The 17,965-nt window shown below is 53.9% G+C and overlaps 2 protein-coding genes across 15 annotated transcripts in view; one reads left to right on the top strand and one right to left on the bottom strand.

Moving 5' to 3' along the window:
* The window catches only part of OFD1 (OFD1 centriole and centriolar satellite protein), an 85,101-nt gene that overhangs the window by 15,672 nt on the left and 51,464 nt on the right, over positions 1–17,965 (bottom strand). For 6 of the 10 annotated variants that reach the window (XR_012504718.1, XR_012504716.1, XR_012504717.1 and 3 more), the window contains exons 25-27: positions 10,780–15,518; positions 2,703–3,518; positions 636–806 (exon numbers count right to left, since the gene is read on the bottom strand). The gene's annotated coding sequence lies outside the window, so the exon portion shown is untranslated. Of the gene's footprint in view, positions 1–635; positions 835–2,702; positions 3,519–10,779; positions 15,519–17,965 lie in introns of all 10 variants that reach the window. The other 4 variants (XR_012504710.1, XR_012504712.1, XR_012504715.1 and 1 more) reach the window with 4 other exon arrangements.
* GPM6B (glycoprotein M6B) overlaps positions 1–17,965 on the top strand; it is a 145,583-nt gene that overhangs the window by 126,868 nt on the left and 750 nt on the right. For 4 of the 5 annotated variants that reach the window (XM_074359323.1, XM_074359324.1, XM_010966234.3 and 1 more), the window contains 6 exons: positions 2,763–2,949; positions 3,255–3,411; positions 10,543–10,714; positions 12,580–12,653; positions 13,460–13,525; positions 15,012–15,272. In XM_074359323.1, coding sequence (XP_074215424.1) covers positions 2,763–2,949; positions 3,255–3,411; positions 10,543–10,714; positions 12,580–12,653; positions 13,460–13,525; positions 15,012–15,092 — 737 coding nt within the window. In that variant the 3' untranslated portion in view covers positions 15,093–15,272. Of the gene's footprint in view, positions 1–2,762; positions 2,950–3,254; positions 3,412–10,542; positions 10,715–12,579; positions 12,654–13,459; positions 13,526–15,011; positions 15,273–16,573 lie in introns of those variants that run through there. The other variant, XM_010966233.3, reaches the window with a different exon arrangement.

The following is a 17,965-nucleotide window of genomic DNA, read 5'->3' as shown; positions in this document are numbered from 1 at the left end:
TACCGGAGCCAGAGGAGTTCTATATTCACAAAGAAAACCATCTGCTGGAAAACCTAAGAGCCTTGGCGTCTGCTGAGAGAGTATGGTTCATTGACATGATTCCCCCAAGTTCTTGAGTCCGTGGTTTTCCCTGCTGTTGTAAAACCAGCCTCACAGCATGGGGTGTCTGAAGTCCATGGGAGAGAGAAATTGAAGGGAAACTTGAGGCCTGATCTAGTGGTGAATTGGGGACCGAGCAGCATTGTTCTTCTAACCCCACCTGTCTTTTTAGCCAAGGAACAGCTGTGATATTTCCTTTGAAAGCGGCAGAATGCTCTAACCCTCCGGATGAAAGACTGCTGTGAAGTGGCAACTGTGGATGTGGAAGGATGAGTTCTGTGGTTAAAGGGCAAGTTGTGCTATGCTGTAAGACCTAACCCTAACTCAGAGGATGAGGAAGGATGTGGGTTTATTAAAGTGTGCAGACACCAGAACTATTCAGAAAGGAATCAGTATTTTCTCAGATTAGGTATCTGTACCCCCGTGGCAGCTGAGTATGCATTCTGCACCCTAGGTCCTTCTGTAGGCAGCCTTTCCCGAGCCCTGTCCACTATGGCTTTTATGTGTCCTCCCGTCCCTCCGTCTGTCCTCCTTACCTGCCCGCCATCCGCTGGCTCTCCGGCAGTCCATGTCTTGGTGCTCGTCACGCTGCGCTCTAGGAGTTCTGTGACTTGTCTGCCTGCAGCGTTAGACTGATCTCCTTGAAGGCAAGTAAGAGGCATCCCTTTGCATTTGTAGTCCCAGTGCCAGGCCCAGTGCTTCCTACCCTGTCGATCGTCACAAAGGACTGAATTACTGAAATGCAAAGTGAAACTCAGTTCGAACTAAGTCATGACACAGAAAATTGACTATGTGGCAAGTCTCAGTATATCTTCCACAGCCGTGTTCTGCAGTGACAGACTGTTCTGTATGCGTCCTGTCAAGTATGGTAGCCACTAGCACACGTGGCTTTTGAGCATGTGAAATGTGGCTAGTGCACCTGAGGAATTGAATTTTTGAGTTTTTTAAAAATTATCTAAGTAGCCACATGTGCCTAGTAGCCAGCACATTGGACAGCAGAGTCTCAAGGCCCCACATCTCCCTCCAATGAGGACCAGATGTAACGTCATTAGCGAGGGAAGCAGGCCTTCATCTTGTTCCTAACTTCATCATGGAGGCTGACAATGGGGGAGGTGGCGAATGGCACAACACGTACAGGTCTCTTGTCCCTTTCTGTAATGGGACACATCCAGGGCAGGCATTTTCGTCTCTCTCGGTTTGGGAGCCTGGGGAGAATTTGGACTTGCGTTCCTCTCACGTCTCCTCAGCCCCCAGGTCCTAGGACGAGGTAAGGTTGACCTCCGTCGTCCTCGTTCACACAGGTCTCTCGGGGACGGACTTGCTGGTGAACTTGAGCTGTGCTGTGTGCGCTAGTTCCTATTGTAGGGAGTTCCTAAGTAAGTCAGGGAGATTGGTCTCCATGAGAAGAGCTGGTCATCTTTTGAAATGAAAGGATGCACACTTTCTTAGGAAGGCCTGACGGGTTTTGTTTTCCAGAGAACTGGAGAGAGATCGGGTGGTGTTTGTGGACACCTCTTGGGGTAGGTCGAGGCACATGCTAGTTTAGAATGGGATGCTCACTGTAATGGCGAAGCCTGTCTGCAGTGTTGCACGCTGGGTAGTCAGTCCCTGTGCACCGTGAAGGCCACGTCGGGGACAGAAATGTAGCCACTTAACTAACGAGCTTGCCCCGAAGTAACACGCTGCTCTTGGTTGCTGCTAAACGTCACGATGTGTTCAGGGTTCGTGTTCCCTGCCTTGCCACTTACTTAAGGGTCTGGATGATAGAAACAGGGATCGGAGGTCAGGAGAGGTACCGACATCTGCCCGAGGCCAGCACTGCCCTCCTGAAACGTACATGTCTCTGAACTGAAAATGTCACCTGGCCCTGCCCCTGGGGAGGTCTTTACAGACATCTCCAAGCAAAGTCTATCTTCACAGTGACCAAAAGTGTTATTCTCCTGAAGAATGAAGAGTGAAGTGTGGTTCTCTCCTTCATTTCACGTCATGGATACTCATTTTGTCCTTTTTGTGTTTTCCCCTTCTGTTCCTTTTCCCTGCTGAAGTCCTTAAGTGCCACCCGCCAGTTTTGGGTCCTTCCTCTGCACGCGCGTGTCCAGGGGGCGGGTGCAAGCCGAGGCGGTGGGCTGGGGGAGGCCTGGGACCCAACAGCTGCAGCTGCCTGGCCCCGGGGAGCGTTCGTCCCTGGGGGGTGAGGGGCTGTCCGACACGGATGCGATCGATCGAGGTGACAAAACGGCCACCAGCTTTCCCAAGGGACCGCCGTGGGGTCGCTGCCGTCCCCTGCCCGCGGCTCTCACAGCAGGGCAGGGGCCGGTGGGGGGGGGGGGGGCCAGGCAGCGTGCGGTGGCTTCGCCTCGCTGCCGCCTTCCTGGCTGCCTGAGTGGGACGCGGGCTCCTCGGTGTCCCTCCCCCGAGCCCAGGTCAGCCCGGAAGCTGCAGACTGCGAGCTCGTCTGGCTGTGTGTCCGGCGGCCGCTGCGCCGCCCGGCCCGAGCAGGGGAGCCCCGTGGCCCCGGGGAGCCCCAGCCCCCCCACCCCCACCCCGCAGCCGGCCCCGGGAGCGCACGAGGGAGGGTGCGGGACTCAGCCGCCTCTGCTCACCTGTGGGCTCAGGAAGGCCTCGGGCGCGTAACGGGTGCGCTCTCTCTCCTCCGGGCCCAGGCTGCTTCGAGTGCTGCATCAAGTGTCTGGGGGGAGTCCCCTACGCGTCCCTGGTGGCCACCATCCTCTGCTTCTCCGGCGTCGCCCTGTTCTGCGGCTGCGGCCACGTGGCTCTGGCGGGCACCGTGGCCATCCTCGAGCAGCACTTCTCCACCAACGCCAGTGACCACGCCCTGCTGAGCGAGGTGTAAGTTCATGCTGCCCTTTGAAGAGGGGTTTGAAAGGCGACCACCCCAGGGGGCTTTCAAGAAGTGTGCTTGTTGGGCAGAGAGCTTTCCAGTCACGCTCACAGACTGCAGACGGCAGCGGGAAAGAGCCCCCAGGGCGCCGCGGGCCTGTGGGACCCGGGGCGGGCTCTCCCGTGGGGCAGGGCTGGCAATCACAGCGGAGGGCGCGGCGGTGCTGTCACCTTCGTGGCCTCCCTTCGGAGGCCAAAGACATCTGTTAGTGATGCACGAAACGTAACGGCGCGGGACCTGTTTCCTTCCCCAGAATCCAGCTGATGCAGTACGTCATCTACGGAATCGCGTCCTTCTTCTTCCTGTACGGGATCATCCTGCTGGCGGAGGGCTTCTACACCACGAGCGCTGTGAAGGAGCTGCACGGGGAGTTCAAGACCACCGCCTGCGGCCGCTGCATCAGTGGCATGGTGCGTGCGCGTCCCTGATGCCTGCTTGTCCGGGCTGCGCCCACAGCCGTCTTCTGCGTGTCCCTCTGTGCCTGCTAAAAGTCCGCTGAGAGTCCGTGATGGAAGTGCTGTGGGGGAAAGCAGACTCCTAAGTTAATTAATTCAGAGCTTTGGGGAAATTTCATACGCACAGATAGCAAGTTAGAAACGTAGGTAGCACTCTCACTTCACGTACCTAAAAATGGAATTTGATTTCTGCTTCCAGCAAAAACTCCTCTGTCCTACCCCGGGGCTTGAACACAGGACCTCCTGCTTGCTAGCCCTGCTCTCTGCCCCTGAGCTACAGGCTCTTGCTAGCTACCTCAGTTTCCCCGAGTCAAGTCAGGTTTATCTCCCCCAGCTGAGGGAGGATGCTGGGTCCCTGGTTCCTCAGCTGCAACCCAGGCTGAGGCACCAGGGATTCAGCATCATTCGTTAGTTGAGGAGTTAAAGGTGAGTGAGGGGGAAACTCAGGTAGCTAGCGAGAGCCTGTAGGTCAGGGGTAGAGAGCTAGGACTAGTAAGTAGGAGGTTGTAGGTTCGAGGCAGAGAGGCAGAGAGGCAGAGAGGCAGAGAGGCAGAGAGGCAGAGAGGCAGAGAGGCAGAGAGGCAGAGAGGCAGAGAGGCAGAGAGGCAGAGAGGCAGAGAGGCAGAGAGGCAGAGAGGCAGAGAGGCAGAGAGGCAGAGAGGCAGAGAGGCAGAGAGGCAGAGAGGCAGAGAGGCAGAGAGGCAGAGAGGCAGAGAGGCAGAGAGGCAGAGAGGCAGAGAGGCAGAGAGGCAGAGAGGCAGAGAGGCAGAGAGGCAGAGAGGCAGAGAGGCAGAGAGGCAGAGAGGCAGAGAGGCAGAGAGGCAGAGAGGCAGAGAGGCAGAGAGGCAGAGAGGCAGAGAGGCAGAGAGGCAGAGAGGCAGAGAGGCAGAGAGGCAGAGAGGCAGAGAGGCAGAGAGGCAGAGAGGCAGAGAGGCAGAGAGGCAGAGAGGCAGAGAGGCAGAGAGGCAGAGAGGCAGAGAGGCAGAGAGGCAGAGAGGCAGAGAGGCAGAGAGGCAGAGAGGCAGAGAGGCAGAGAGGCAGAGAGGCAGAGAGGCAGAGAGGCAGAGAGGCAGAGAGGCAGAGAGGCAGAGAGGCAGAGAGGCAGAGAGGCAGAGAGGCAGAGAGGCAGAGAGGCAGAGAGGCAGAGAGGCAGAGAGGCAGAGAGGCAGAGAGGCAGAGAGGCAGAGAGGCAGAGAGGCAGAGAGGCAGAGAGGCAGAGAGGCAGAGAGGCAGAGAGGCAGAGAGGCAGAGAGGCAGAGAGGCAGAGAGGCAGAGAGGCAGAGAGGCAGAGAGGCAGAGAGGCAGAGAGGCAGAGAGGCAGAGAGGCAGAGAGGCAGAGAGGCAGAGAGGCAGAGAGGCAGAGAGGCAGAGAGGCAGAGAGGCAGAGAGGCAGAGAGGCAGAGAGGCAGAGAGGCAGAGAGGCAGAGAGGCAGAGAGGCAGAGAGGCAGAGAGGCAGAGAGGCAGAGAGGCAGAGAGGCAGAGAGGCAGAGAGGCAGAGAGGCAGAGAGGCAGAGAGGCAGAGAGGCAGAGAGGCAGAGAGGCAGAGAGGCAGAGAGGCAGAGAGGCAGAGAGGCAGAGAGGCAGAGAGGCAGAGAGGCAGAGAGGCAGAGAGGCAGAGAGGCAGAGAGGCAGAGAGGCAGAGAGGCAGAGAGGCAGAGAGGCAGAGAGGCAGAGAGGCAGAGAGGCAGAGAGGCAGAGAGGCAGAGAGGCAGAGAGGCAGAGAGGCAGAGAGGCAGAGAGGCAGAGAGGCAGAGAGGCAGAGAGGCAGAGAGGCAGAGAGGCAGAGAGGCAGAGAGGCAGAGAGGCAGAGAGGCAGAGAGGCAGAGAGGCAGAGAGGCAGAGAGGCAGAGAGGCAGAGAGGCAGAGAGGCAGAGAGGCAGAGAGGCAGAGAGGCAGAGAGGCAGAGAGGCAGAGAGGCAGAGAGGCAGAGAGGCAGAGAGGCAGAGAGGCAGAGAGGCAGAGAGGCAGAGAGGCAGAGAGGCAGAGAGGCAGAGAGGCAGAGAGGCAGAGAGGCAGAGAGGCAGAGAGGCAGAGAGGCAGAGAGGCAGAGAGGCAGAGAGGCAGAGAGGCAGAGAGGCAGAGAGGCAGAGAGGCAGAGAGGCAGAGAGGCAGAGAGGCAGAGAGGCAGAGAGGCAGAGAGGCAGAGAGGCAGAGAGGCAGAGAGGCAGAGAGGCAGAGAGGCAGAGAGGCAGAGAGGCAGAGAGGCAGAGAGGCAGAGAGGCAGAGAGGCAGAGAGGCAGAGAGGCAGAGAGGCAGAGAGGCAGAGAGGCAGAGAGGCAGAGAGGCAGAGAGGCAGAGAGGCAGAGAGGCAGAGAGGCAGAGAGGCAGAGAGGCAGAGAGGCAGAGAGGCAGAGAGGCAGAGAGGCAGAGAGGCAGAGAGGCAGAGAGGCAGAGAGGCAGAGAGGCAGAGAGGCAGAGAGGCAGAGAGGCAGAGAGGCAGAGAGGCAGAGAGGCAGAGAGGCAGAGAGGCAGAGAGGCAGAGAGGCAGAGAGGCAGAGAGGCAGAGAGGCAGAGAGGCAGAGAGGCAGAGAGGCAGAGAGGCAGAGAGGCAGAGAGGCAGAGAGGCAGAGAGGCAGAGAGGCAGAGAGGCAGAGAGGCAGAGAGGCAGAGAGGCAGAGAGGCAGAGAGGCAGAGAGGCAGAGAGGCAGAGAGGCAGAGAGGCAGAGAGGCAGAGAGGCAGAGAGGCAGAGAGGCAGAGAGGCAGAGAGGCAGAGAGGCAGAGAGGCAGAGAGGCAGAGAGGCAGAGAGGCAGAGAGGCAGAGAGGCAGAGAGGCAGAGAGGCAGAGAGGCAGAGAGGCAGAGAGGCAGAGAGGCAGAGAGGCAGAGAGGCAGAGAGGCAGAGAGGCAGAGAGGCAGAGAGGCAGAGAGGCAGAGAGGCAGAGAGGCAGAGAGGCAGAGAGGCAGAGAGGCAGAGAGGCAGAGAGGCAGAGAGGCAGAGAGGCAGAGAGGCAGAGAGGCAGAGAGGCAGAGAGGCAGAGAGGCAGAGAGGCAGAGAGGCAGAGAGGCAGAGAGGCAGAGAGGCAGAGAGGCAGAGAGGCAGAGAGGCAGAGAGGCAGAGAGGCAGAGAGGCAGAGAGGCAGAGAGGCAGAGAGGCAGAGAGGCAGAGAGGCAGAGAGGCAGAGAGGCAGAGAGGCAGAGAGGCAGAGAGGCAGAGAGGCAGAGAGGCAGAGAGGCAGAGAGGCAGAGAGGCAGAGAGGCAGAGAGGCAGAGAGGCAGAGAGGCAGAGAGGCAGAGAGGCAGAGAGGCAGAGAGGCAGAGAGGCAGAGAGGCAGAGAGGCAGAGAGGCAGAGAGGCAGAGAGGCAGAGAGGCAGAGAGGCAGAGAGGCAGAGAGGCAGAGAGGCAGAGAGGCAGAGAGGCAGAGAGGCAGAGAGGCAGAGAGGCAGAGAGGCAGAGAGGCAGAGAGGCAGAGAGGCAGAGAGGCAGAGAGGCAGAGAGGCAGAGAGGCAGAGAGGCAGAGAGGCAGAGAGGCAGAGAGGCAGAGAGGCAGAGAGGCAGAGAGGCAGAGAGGCAGAGAGGCAGAGAGGCAGAGAGGCAGAGAGGCAGAGAGGCAGAGAGGCAGAGAGGCAGAGAGGCAGAGAGGCAGAGAGGCAGAGAGGCAGAGAGGCAGAGAGGCAGAGAGGCAGAGAGGCAGAGAGGCAGAGAGGCAGAGAGGCAGAGAGGCAGAGAGGCAGAGAGGCAGAGAGGCAGAGAGGCAGAGAGGCAGAGAGGCAGAGAGGCAGAGAGGCAGAGAGGCAGAGAGGCAGAGAGGCAGAGAGGCAGAGAGGCAGAGAGGCAGAGAGGCAGAGAGGCAGAGAGGCAGAGAGGCAGAGAGGCAGAGAGGCAGAGAGGCAGAGAGGCAGAGAGGCAGAGAGGCAGAGAGGCAGAGAGGCAGAGAGGCAGAGAGGCAGAGAGGCAGAGAGGCAGAGAGGCAGAGAGGCAGAGAGGCAGAGAGGCAGAGAGGCAGAGAGGCAGAGAGGCAGAGAGGCAGAGAGGCAGAGAGGCAGAGAGGCAGAGAGGCAGAGAGGCAGAGAGGCAGAGAGGCAGAGAGGCAGAGAGGCAGAGAGGCAGAGAGGCAGAGAGGCAGAGAGGCAGAGAGGCAGAGAGGCAGAGAGGCAGAGAGGCAGAGAGGCAGAGAGGCAGAGAGGCAGAGAGGCAGAGAGGCAGAGAGGCAGAGAGGCAGAGAGGCAGAGAGGCAGAGAGGCAGAGAGGCAGAGAGGCAGAGAGGCAGAGAGGCAGAGAGGCAGAGAGGCAGAGAGGCAGAGAGGCAGAGAGGCAGAGAGGCAGAGAGGCAGAGAGGCAGAGAGGCAGAGAGGCAGAGAGGCAGAGAGGCAGAGAGGCAGAGAGGCAGAGAGGCAGAGAGGCAGAGAGGCAGAGAGGCAGAGAGGCAGAGAGGCAGAGAGGCAGAGAGGCAGAGAGGCAGAGAGGCAGAGAGGCAGAGAGGCAGAGAGGCAGAGAGGCAGAGAGGCAGAGAGGCAGAGAGGCAGAGAGGCAGAGAGGCAGAGAGGCAGAGAGGCAGAGAGGCAGAGAGGCAGAGAGGCAGAGAGGCAGAGAGGCAGAGAGGCAGAGAGGCAGAGAGGCAGAGAGGCAGAGAGGCAGAGAGGCAGAGAGGCAGAGAGGCAGAGAGGCAGAGAGGCAGAGAGGCAGAGAGGCAGAGAGGCAGGCGATCGCCTCTTCCCTCCCTCCCCTCCTTTCTTTCTTTCTTTCTTTCTTTCTTTTCTTCCTCGCCTCTTCCCTCCCTCCCTCCCTCCCTCCCCTCCTTTCTTTCTTTCTTTCTTTCTTTCTTTTCTTCCTCGCCTCTTCCCTCCCTCCCTCCCTCCCTCCCCTCCTTTCTTTCTTTCTTTCTTTCTTTCTTTTCTTCCTCGCCTCTTCCCTCCCTCCCTCCCTCCCTCCCCTCCTTTCTTTCTTTCTTTCTTTCTTTCTTTTCTTCCTCGCCTCTTCCCTCCCTCCCTCCCTCCCTCCCCTCCTTTCTTTCTTTCTTTCTTTCTTTCTTTTCTTCCTCGCCTCTTCCCTCCCTCCCTCCCTCCCTCCCCTCCTTTCTTTCTTTCTTTCTTTCTTTCTTTTCTTCCTCGCCTCTTCCCTCCCTCCCTCCCTCCCTCCCCTCCTTTCTTTCTTTCTTTCTTTCTTTCTTTTCTTCCTCGCCTCTTCCCTCCCTCCCTCCCTCCCTCCCCTCCTTTCTTTCTTTCTTTCTTTCTTTCTTTTCTTCCTCGCCTCTTCCCTCCCTCCCTCCCTCCCTCCCCTCCTTTCTTTCTTTCTTTCTTTCTTTCTTTTCTTCCTCGCCTCTTCCCTCCCTCCCTCCCTCCCTCCCCTCCTTTCTTTCTTTCTTTCTTTCTTTCTTTTCTTCCTCGCCTCTTCCCTCCCTCCCTCCCTCCCTCCCCTCCTTTCTTTCTTTCTTTCTTTCTTTCTTTTCTTCCTCGCCTCTTCCCTCCCTCCCTCCCTCCCTCCCCTCCTTTCTTTCTTTCTTTCTTTCTTTCTTTTCTTCCTCGCCTCTTCCCTCCCTCCCTCCCTCCCTCCCCTCCTTTCTTTCTTTCTTTCTTTCTTTCTTTTCTTCCTCGCCTCTTCCCTCCCTCCCTCCCTCCCTCCTTTCTTTCTTCCTCGCCTCTTCCCTCCCTCCTTCCTTTCCTCCTTCCTTTCTTCCTCGCCTCTTCCCTCCCTCCTTCCTTCCCTTTCCTTTCTTCCTTCCTCGCCTCTTCCCTCCCTCCCTCCCTCCTTCCTTCCCTTTCCTTTCTTCCTTCCTCGCCTCTTCCCTCCCTCCCTCCTTCCTTCCCTTTCCTTTCTTCCTTCCTCGCCTCTTCCCTCCCTCCCTCCCTCCTTTCCTTTCCTTTCTTCCTTCCTCGCCTCTTCCCTCCCTCCCTCCCTCCTTCCTTCCCTTTCCTTTCTTCCTTCCTCGCCTCTTCCCTCCCTCCCTCCCTCCTTTCCTTTCCTTTCCTTTCTTCCTTCCTCGCCTCTTCCCTCCCTCCCTCCCTCCTCTCCTTTCTTTCTTTTCTTCCTCGCCTCTTCCCTCCCTCCCTCCCTCCTCTCCTTTCTTTCTTTTCTTCCTCGCCTCTTCCCTCCCTCCCTCCCTCCTCTCCTTTCTTTCTTTTCTTCCTCGCCTCTTCCCTCCCTCCCTCCCTCCTCTCCTTTCTTTCTTTTCTTCCTCGCCTCTTCCCTCCCTCCCTCCCTCCTCTCCTTTCTTTCTTTTCTTCCTCGCCTCTTCCCTCCCTCCCTCCCTCCTCTCCTTTCTTTCTTTCTTCCTCACCTCTTCCCTCCTTCTTTCCTTTCTTTCTTCCTCGCCTCTTCCCTCCCTCCCTGCTTTCTTTCTTCCTCGCCTCTTCCCTCCCTCCCTCCCTCCTTCCTTCCTTCCTTCCTCGCCTCTTCCCCTCTTCCCCCTCCTCGCCTCCCTCCCCCACGCTCCTCCTTCCTGCCTCTTCCCTTCTTCCTCTCCTCTTTCCCTCCCTCCCTCTACTGCTGTGGGTCTTACAGCTGATTAAAAACCAACACTAGAGGGAGGGAAATGATTAGTTTTATCAGATTCACTGTGGGTTAAGCTTGTGTTCCATCCTGGCTGCTGTAACCTTGTAAGAAAGGTTCGAGTAGCTGTTGCACTTCAGTCATTTCTCTCGATCTGGAAACTAGCAATGTCTTTTGACAAAGGGCTTCCAGGAGCAATTGCTGTTACGTACCTCTCTCTCTCTCTAATGTGGGAAACTGGTATGAAGGTAGAATTCAGGGGCCCGTGAACGCATCCAGCCACAAACCCAGACTAAGTGGGGGAACTGACTGATGTTTACGAGGGCCAGGAGGAGGCCCTGGCACTAGCTCTGTGACCTTGGAAGAAGGAGGTCATCTCTTAAGGTCTCATCTCCTTGCTACAAGAGGGACCTGCAGAGAGTCCGTGGAGTGGCTTCTGGCAGTAACATCCCCGATCCCATAGCTCTGGAGAGCGCCACCACCCGGCTGCACCCGCCAGCCAACGCTTCTCTGCTCCCTGGTTCCTACTGTGGCCCGGGCTGTGCTCTGACTGCACCCCTAAAGTTCAGCATTGGCCACAAATGCATCATCGTTCCTCCTAGGGGGTGCGCCCGGCCCCGGTGGGTAACCATTCTTTCCCCTGCTCATTTTCTGCTAGTTCGTCTTCCTCACCTATGTCCTGGGAGTGGCCTGGCTGGGCGTGTTTGGTTTCTCTGCGGTGCCCGTGTTTATGTTCTACAACATATGGTCAACCTGTGAAGTCATCAAGTCTCCCCAGACCAACGGGACAGCCGCGGTGGAGCAGATCTGCGTGGACATCCGGCAATACGGTACTTCCCTCTAACGCCCTGGATGACTTGTCACCCTCGGGTGCGGAGGTCGAGCCCTTACTTACTCCATGGGCGTCTGCTCCAGGGTCGGCATCTTCCACTCTGTTAGAAGAGTTTATTTTCTTTCCTTCAAAACGCTCCATTTTCTGGATGAAAACATCACTTGAGGCTCTTAGGTCCTAAAAAGTGTCATTCAAAATTGTTATAGTTTCTTTTACTACATACCTGAAAATATAATTTAAAGCTGCTTTATAATGCAGTTCAGTTAAAAAAAAAAGACATCTGGATAGCCACTATGAAAAGATCCATATTTTTCCTTGAATTTCTTTGCTTTTGTCCCATCCACAATATGGGAGGCAGTATACAAACCAATTCGTTTGCACATCCAACTCTTCGAATCAGGCCTTTTTAAAAAATGACCAATTGCTTAATACAGAAAAAGAGAACATACAGTTCAGCCGTATCTTACAGTCAGCAGAAGGTCCTCTGCAGAAGCCAGCTGTTGGAAACCCGCCTAAACTCATTTTCTAATGAGGGTGGTCCTCACAAGAGGCAGCTAGGGTTGGCTTATTCTGAGAAGCCACCAAGGGGGCCGGTGCCCCTCCTGTCCGTCACTGCAGATTCGACTTCCCTGTTGAGTGACAGAAGGTAATTTGATGAGTGTTTCTGGCCAGGATGGTGGGAAATTCTGTTCTTGGCAGAAACAACTACGGGTAAATAAAGCTTCTCAGTAACTTAAGAGGAAATTACCGTTCTTTCAGAGCTGTTCTGGCCAGGACTACTTCATTCTTGCTTCAAAACATAATACAAAGCTCACCTCAAACTGCCCGTCTCTTCTTATAAAGACCCAGGCTCAACCACACTGTGCTTTATGATAGATTGACATTGGAGACTCAAGTTGATTATTAAAGGGTTTGTAAATGAATATCAAGATGCACATCATTTCCCTATTCTTACATATTTCCTACACATTTTTAGTCATCAGTAATCATTTTTTAAAAAGCTTCAATGTTTGAAATCACTGCTTCCATCATTTCCCGGCCTTCTGAAGCATTAAGACTGACTGTTGGGCCACAGCAAAGATGGAAGGAATAAGGAATTTCTTTTTCTAAATCTGCCTCCTGCCTCCCAGGAGGAGCAGCATTTGAGCCGGGCGTCACACTAAGCACGCCCCTACGGCAAACAGAGCCGCAGCGCAGTGGACGACGTCACTGCGGAGGGGAGGCCCGGGGACACTGACAGACACCCCATGGGCCGTGGTTTTCGAATTTTTCAAGTTTCCAATTGAATTTTCAATCCAGAAGTATTTCTGATCTACTTGTCAAACACAAAAACTGACAAGAGAGAAATCCATATTATATAACAGAAACATAAATTACCTCGTCCAATTGCCATGAAACTTTCCGAGCACAGCCTTCTAATTTCCAACCTGATCTGGGGGCAGATCACTGACAACGAGCTGGAGTAGCGAGGACAGGGACCGTGACATTCACGGGGGAATGGATTTGACCTTGAGCAGGATGCAATGCTGCAGAACAGGAGGCAGCCTCCAGCTGCTGAACTGCAGTTCATCAGTCTCAGCTCAACTCAACAAAGCACAATTTGTAGGGGGAATAAAATCGGGTTGTTCAGTTCTCTTACTAATTGACTTTACTCTCTTGCCCTCGTGTCCAAATGGGACTTTTTATTCTAAAAAGCTTGTTCTGTGGGGGGGGGGGGGGTGGAGGGGGGAGCTACTCAACTGCTGAGGAAAATGCCTTGGCGTGCGACTGCCTCGGACCTGGCATCGGAGTGGCGGGGCGCACTGCGAGCAGGGCCGCGGGAGGCGCAGTGTGACTCACGTTCTGTCGCGACCCACCCCGCAGGTATCATTCCTTGGAACGCCTTCCCGGGAAGAATGTGCGGCTTCGCCCTCGAGAGCATCTGCAACACCAACGAGGTACAGCCACCCCGCGGGGGCCCCGGCTGAGCAGCGGGCACTTAGGTCTCCCGGCAGCTGTCGGTGACCCAGGAAAGGGCCCTGTCACATGGCCCTGCCCCTGGAGTGAGGGTCCTTTAAATCAGAGCGCATTCTCTTGTGGCAGTGATTTGAGAGTGCACCAGTCCTGCATCTTGGAAAGTACACGTAAAGGCTTCTCTTTTACCTTGACATAGTTTTGCAAAGTTGGACCTGTGTCACAGAGCACAGGCCACTTTTCAGAGAAAAGATCCCCTGGAATTTGGACAGAAAGCACATTTCAGTTAGGGGTCCAGGGTGAGGTGCTGCGATCTCGTGCTCATCCTTCGTCAGCAGTAAACGCTAGCACACTTTGCTTTAAAAGCTCTCGGCCCGAGAATATTTTTCAGGCATTGCTTTCTAACTGTTTATAAAAGAACATTCTCCAATGCATGAGTGGGAACTGATGTACCTAAGAGAATCTGAACATGCTTTGGAAAGCAATGAGTTACAGAAATAATGAGGGCACTCCCCCACCCCCGCTGGTGAGCAGGTCTAGCCACGATCTGGACTGGCTCACCACCGGGCCGCACAGGCAGGCCCCCAACAGCCCTCCCCACCAGCTGCTCAGAGGGTACAGCCCGGGCATCAGGAAGTGATGCCAGGGTTGCGAACCTGGCCTGAAGCGCATGCGCTCACACCCCGCCTCCAGGACAGTCCCTGGGAGACGGAGGGAGCCGTGGCCGGGGAAGGTGGAGACCCTCTCCTTCCCTGTACCACGCTGACATCGGTGCCCTGTTCTTTCCTAGTTCTACATGTCCTATCACCTGTTCATCGTGGCCTGCGCGGGAGCTGGTGCCACCGTCATTGCCCTGGTGAGTCGCGGCCCCGGGACGGGCCCGTGTAGTCCCCCCTTCCCTGCAGTCCCTTTAACAAGAGGTTTCCCTTCCAGCCATCCCTCCTGGGGCTCGACCTTGGGTAAATGCCCCTGTGCAAACTTACTGCCTGTCTAGGTTGCAGGAAGCACCAGGGTGGGGGAGTCTTTGCCATCAATTGTAGGTGATGACATTGGGATGCTGTGGAAGGAAGAGAGGGTACCAACCCCAGGACACACGTTAACAGGATGGGCATGGTGCATGGCTGCCCGCTGAGCCCTTCCTTTCATGGCTTCAGTCGTGGAGAAATGCTCCTGTGAGACATGACTCATTCCTTTGCCAACAAATCCTAATTTCCAACGGGAAACACGCATATAGGCCTCCATCCATGTCAGTGGACCTTAGTGGGCCCAGCAGCTGTGTGCTGGAGGGTCTCCTTGAACCCTGAACAGGCGAGCACCCAGCCCTTGCTCCCAGGGGACCACAGCTCGGTTCCTGCCAGCCTCAGCATCACTGTATCTTTTGGTCAGAACAAGGCTCCATAGGGATCAATTTGTTCCTGCTTAAAGACAGCTTTAGTGTGTATGTAGTGGGCTCCCGGCCACCAGCAGTACGCCTCCAATGCCACACGTCAGAGCCCGCGCAGCCTTCTTGCCCTCGGGACGCTAGGCTGCCCTTCAGCACATGAGGAAGGAACATTTAAAGGGCAAAATCACAGAAATGCAGAAACCAGGGCACTAAGTAGATTGCAAAAAGGACACTTGTTTCCAACCTGAGAGCTGCAGGAAGGCGGTAGGGTGTCACCCTGGAGACTCACCTGTTTCCCCACACTCTGCCTGTCTAAACGGCCGTGGCCATGGCTGAGCCTGAGCCCCAGCACAGACGTGGGAGTGACAGAGCGACTGTAGCAGACACAGATGCCAACTCCGCAACCACACAGGCGTGTGTGTGTGTGTGTGTGTGTGTGTGTGTTTAACGGGGAAGGGCTGGCCTTGGGGCTTCCAGAAAGCTGAGATGGCTAGAGCGAGGGGAAAGCTCACGTGCACGGAGAAGACCCTTCCCATCTTTTCCAGCCGTGACATCACCCCGTCCCATCCCAGCCGGGAAAGCAGCAGCGGTCACGGCTTGGTGGTGACCCACTCTCTGGGCCTGGCTGCTGAGCGGGCGGCTGGGGAAGATGAGAGGGCTCTCCACCTCATCTTTCTCCTACTGCCGAGCCAGCTCTCTCTCATCACTCTTTAAACACATCCAGTCTTTTCCATAAACGCATTGAGAGGACCGCAGAGCACTTAGAGTGTATGGGACACGCCCAGCAGCGTGTGTGCGCGCTGGCCCGGAAGGGAAGGCTCCTCCTGTGAGCGGAAATGTGACAAAAGAGCCACCTTAGGCTCTGAGCCGGCGCCCAGCCCCGCCCGAGGCGAGGAGCGCCAGGGCGCCGGCCCTCACTGCCTGTATCTTACTGTCCTGTTCTGTTCTCTCCCACCAGCTGATCTACATGATGGCCACTACATATAACTATGCGGTTTTGAAGTTTAAGAGTCGGGAAGATTGCTGCACTAAGTTCTAAGTTGCCTAAGGCCAATAGGAGCTTTAGAGAGCTCTACTCAGTAGCGTGAAATCTCACTGACACCCAGACTAAAGCAGAGTCTAGGTTTCTGCAGTTTTGTTCCAGTAATTTGTAAATCGCTCTAGTCAACTCATTTCGCGCGGTTGATTTAATAAAATGACTTACCGTACGTGAACTACAGCATAACGAGATCTGGCTATTTCCACAGGGAGTCAGTTATTTACTGACCTGGGTGAGCATCCACTGAAAAATCATTTTCCTAAGCTTTGCGCAGCATCTCTAGGGGAAGTGTGTAAACTCTGGAGTACCTGCATGTTCCGTTATTTTGACTCGCTTGATACCCAGTTCCAGGGACGAACAGGAAAACACGTGCTGAAGGTGAAGTGGAAGGGAACCGTTGCAGTCTGGAGTCTGTCTTGTCAGACCCTGGAAAATATTTTAGAAATCTATTCTAAATTCGATTTAAAAACTTTTTTTTTTTTTAAATTACCTGGCTCAAGACCAAATAAAAGCCCCTCAAAGCAGCCAGGTGAAAATTTGAAGCAAAATAACTCATTTCTTAGCTCTGGAAAGAAGGAATTATACATAGTCTTATTTTTACACAACACCCGTGTTCCTTTCAGAGCGCACAGAATTGGTAAGTTCAAAGCGGGGTGTCTGGGTGAGTGCTAACTGATTCCTCGTAGCCACTTCTCAAACTGCAGAGAAGATTTCAGTACGATTTTAATGGGGAGAGAAATTGTGCCTGGATCCGAAAGTCTCAAATATGTGGAGAAGGAAACATGAATTCTAAGGACCTCGAGACGTAGATTTTACAGGAAAGATGAGGAAAACAGACGGGAAACGAGTGTTGGCCACGTCAACTGTAAAGCATGAGAAAGATTTCTGACATTTTGTGAAACGACGTCACGGCAGTTATAACATGAAAAATGTAGTTTCACTGCTAAACCTGTGTTAACGCAGACACTGCATGCTTGGCTTAGAGTTCTTAATTTTGGTCTTGACATTCACTTCATTTTTCCCTGTTAAATACGTAGTTTTATATCATTTACTCAAAGTACACACTGTTCACACTTTCAGGCCTTTGGGGGAACTGGTTTTTAAAGCCACAGACAGGAAAGAGCTTTGCACGACACTTGTTTTAAAATAACCCCACAGCGTGTTTCTGAACTTCTGCATGAGTCTGGAGAGCCACTCCCAGAATGGTGGAAAGCACCCTCTCGTATTGCAGTTTTGCCTTTTCTTAACAGTAACTTTGGCCGTTTTCTTCCGAGTTCATTATGTTTGTGTACTAACGCTCCTTCAGCCTTTTAATACGAAGCGTCCTAGCCGCGCTTGCTGTCCGCGCCCGGCGCCGCCGAGCAGAGTGAGTATTAACCCGAGTAACCGTCCCCCCGACAGCGCAGCGCGTCTAACCTGCCTCGCAGCCGGCCCCGCTTCTCACGTGCTCACTAGCCATCATGCTCACCCTTCTTTTCCAGATCCACTTCCTCATGATACTGTCTTCTAACTGGGCTTACTTAAAGGATGCAAGCAAAATGCAGGCTTACCAGGATATCAAAGCAAAGGAAGAGCAGGAACTTCAAGATATCCAGTCTCGGTCAAAAGAACAACTCAATTCTTACACATAAATGTTTGCCAGAGGGTCTCAGCCGACGAATTCACAGCTCTGACAAATCATCAGACAGCTGGTCTGCAGTACAGATGTGTACCCCACCAAACAAACTCATGTGCAAGTCCAAACACGTCACTGTCTAGCTCAAGCTGCTGGGATGTATTTCTAGGAAAATCTTCCAGTAGGTAAATCTTTTGCTTTGGAACAGATAGCGGAGGTCTTCCGTTGGCCATTTTAAAAGGCAACACTTTGCCAAAACGATGGTTTATCCTTCTGAAATTTGTGGCATGTTCACATTCTTTACTAGAGCAATCTGACTAAGATGGACAAGGGGAGTGAGGCGTACTCCTTGATCGGGGCTGTGATGCGCCCATAAATTCAGGTATGCCATCACTCCTCAAATAAATATACCTAAACAGGGAATAAAATGGAATTGATGTGAAGTTCCACTTCTGACCGCTGACATTTATTAAACTGTCACCAAGATAATGCAATTCTTACAATTGACCTTTTTAAAAAAAAAAAAAATTAGCTGATTTTCTCCCAAGTGCAGGACATATAATTTCCTGGTCCAATCAAAACTATTCTTCCCAAGAATTCTATAACGAGTCTACTCTAATAATTCTGCCACACCTACCGTGGACGAAGCTGGATGCCGACTGACAAGTCTTTCCAGAATCAATTTCGTAAACTTGATTTCATTTGAGTACAGTGACCAGTTGGCATCATTCTTCTTGAGAAATGTCAGCTCTGCCTTAATGACTATTTGCTTTAACTTTCTAAGAACTTACGTTATAAATAAGAGACCCCAAATCCTTCATAGAATTTTGTTCCACAAATGTTTTTCTTAATTAAAAAGTGTTACCTTATTAAAATGACCGCCACTCTAAACCATTTTTACGTGGTCTGAATACTGAGTTTACACTTTTGTACCAACTATCGAAAACCTAATTACAAACAGGCCACAGACCTTCTACTTTTATAGACTTGAATACCTAAGTAATTTACATGAGGGTTGGTATTTACTTCAGTTTTTCTTATCTAAATCTTACTTTCCGGAAATGATAAAGTTCAGTGTTCAGCAAAAAAACAAAACAAAACAAAAAACAAACAAACAAACCTGCTTGAGTTTAAGCCATCTTCAAAGAAGACTTGCCTTCTCAATTCATTGTGTTGCAGAACATGAAGTGACTGTAGGCGTCGGGTGTTAGTGGTGGTAAACTTTGTGTTGTTCTTTATGAAATGATCCATATAACCG

This window comes from Camelus bactrianus, chromosome X (assembly GCF_048773025.1).
Source record: "Camelus bactrianus isolate YW-2024 breed Bactrian camel chromosome X, ASM4877302v1, whole genome shotgun sequence".
Taxonomy (NCBI): domain Eukaryota; kingdom Metazoa; phylum Chordata; class Mammalia; order Artiodactyla; family Camelidae; genus Camelus; species Camelus bactrianus.
Note: the sequence above shows the minus strand (reverse complement) of the source record. Positions and strands in the feature narration are given on the sequence as shown.